This window comes from Terrapene carolina, unplaced genomic scaffold (genome assembly GCF_002925995.2).
Source record: "Terrapene carolina triunguis isolate 2854851 unplaced genomic scaffold, T_m_triunguis-2.0 Scaffold67, whole genome shotgun sequence".
In the NCBI taxonomy this organism is placed as follows: Eukaryota; Metazoa; Chordata; order Testudines; family Emydidae; genus Terrapene; species Terrapene triunguis.
The window spans coordinates 51,992,626-51,993,279 of record NW_020664418.1 but is presented as its reverse complement, the minus strand read 5'-3'; the positions used below and the strand labels follow the sequence as shown (position 1 = coordinate 51,993,279).

Here is a 654-nt window from a genome sequence, read left to right as displayed (position 1 = left end):
GCCCGGTTCCTGGGGCAGCGCCCTCCCCCACCTCCTGGGTCTCTCCCCGCCCTGCACCCCAGGACAGTGTCCTCCCCCACCTCCTGGGCCTCTCCCTACCCTGCCCCCCCAGGGAGTGCGCTCACCTGCCTCCTGGGCCTCTCCCCGCCCGGGGCCAGGCTTGCCGGGAACCCCCGGTGGGGCACAGGGCATTGGTGGAGCTCGGAGCGGTGCTGAGCCCGGTGCTGCACCCCCTGATCTCTCCTCTCCTCCAGATCCAGCCTCGCAGGTTCCTGAAGAAGCTGCCTCTGCAGGCCAACTTCTACCCCATGCCAGCCATGGCCTACATCCAGGACAAGGAGAGCCGCCTGACCCTGCACACGGCCCAGGCCCTGGGGGTGGCCAGCCTGCACAGCGGTGAGTCGGGCTGCTGGGCCCCTGGGGAGGGGCAGTGCCCTAGAACCATCTGCGCCTGGCTGCAGCGTCTCCTTGAGCTCCACGCTCACCACCGCTCCCAGTCTAAGCAAGGCCAGGCTGGTCGCAGCTGAACAGGGAATGCCAGTGCTGCAGGGAGTGGGGCAGGGGTGCTCTCCCCAGCAGTCAGGGTTGGTCCCAGGCGGCGCTAGGAGGCGCTGTGCTGCAGGGAGTGGGGTGGGGCACTCAGCAGGGGGTGCT

At 69.7% G+C, this 654-nt stretch overlaps 1 protein-coding gene across 1 annotated transcript in view; it reads left to right on the top strand.

The window, feature by feature from the left end:
- MAN2A2 (mannosidase alpha class 2A member 2) overlaps nt 1–654 on the top strand; it is a 12,280-nt gene that overhangs the window by 7,308 nt on the left and 4,318 nt on the right. Inside the window, exon 11 of the mRNA XM_024200721.3 lies at nt 255–396. Within this exon, the coding sequence (XP_024056489.2) occupies nt 255–396 (142 nt within the window). The remainder of the gene's footprint in view (nt 1–254; nt 397–654) is intronic.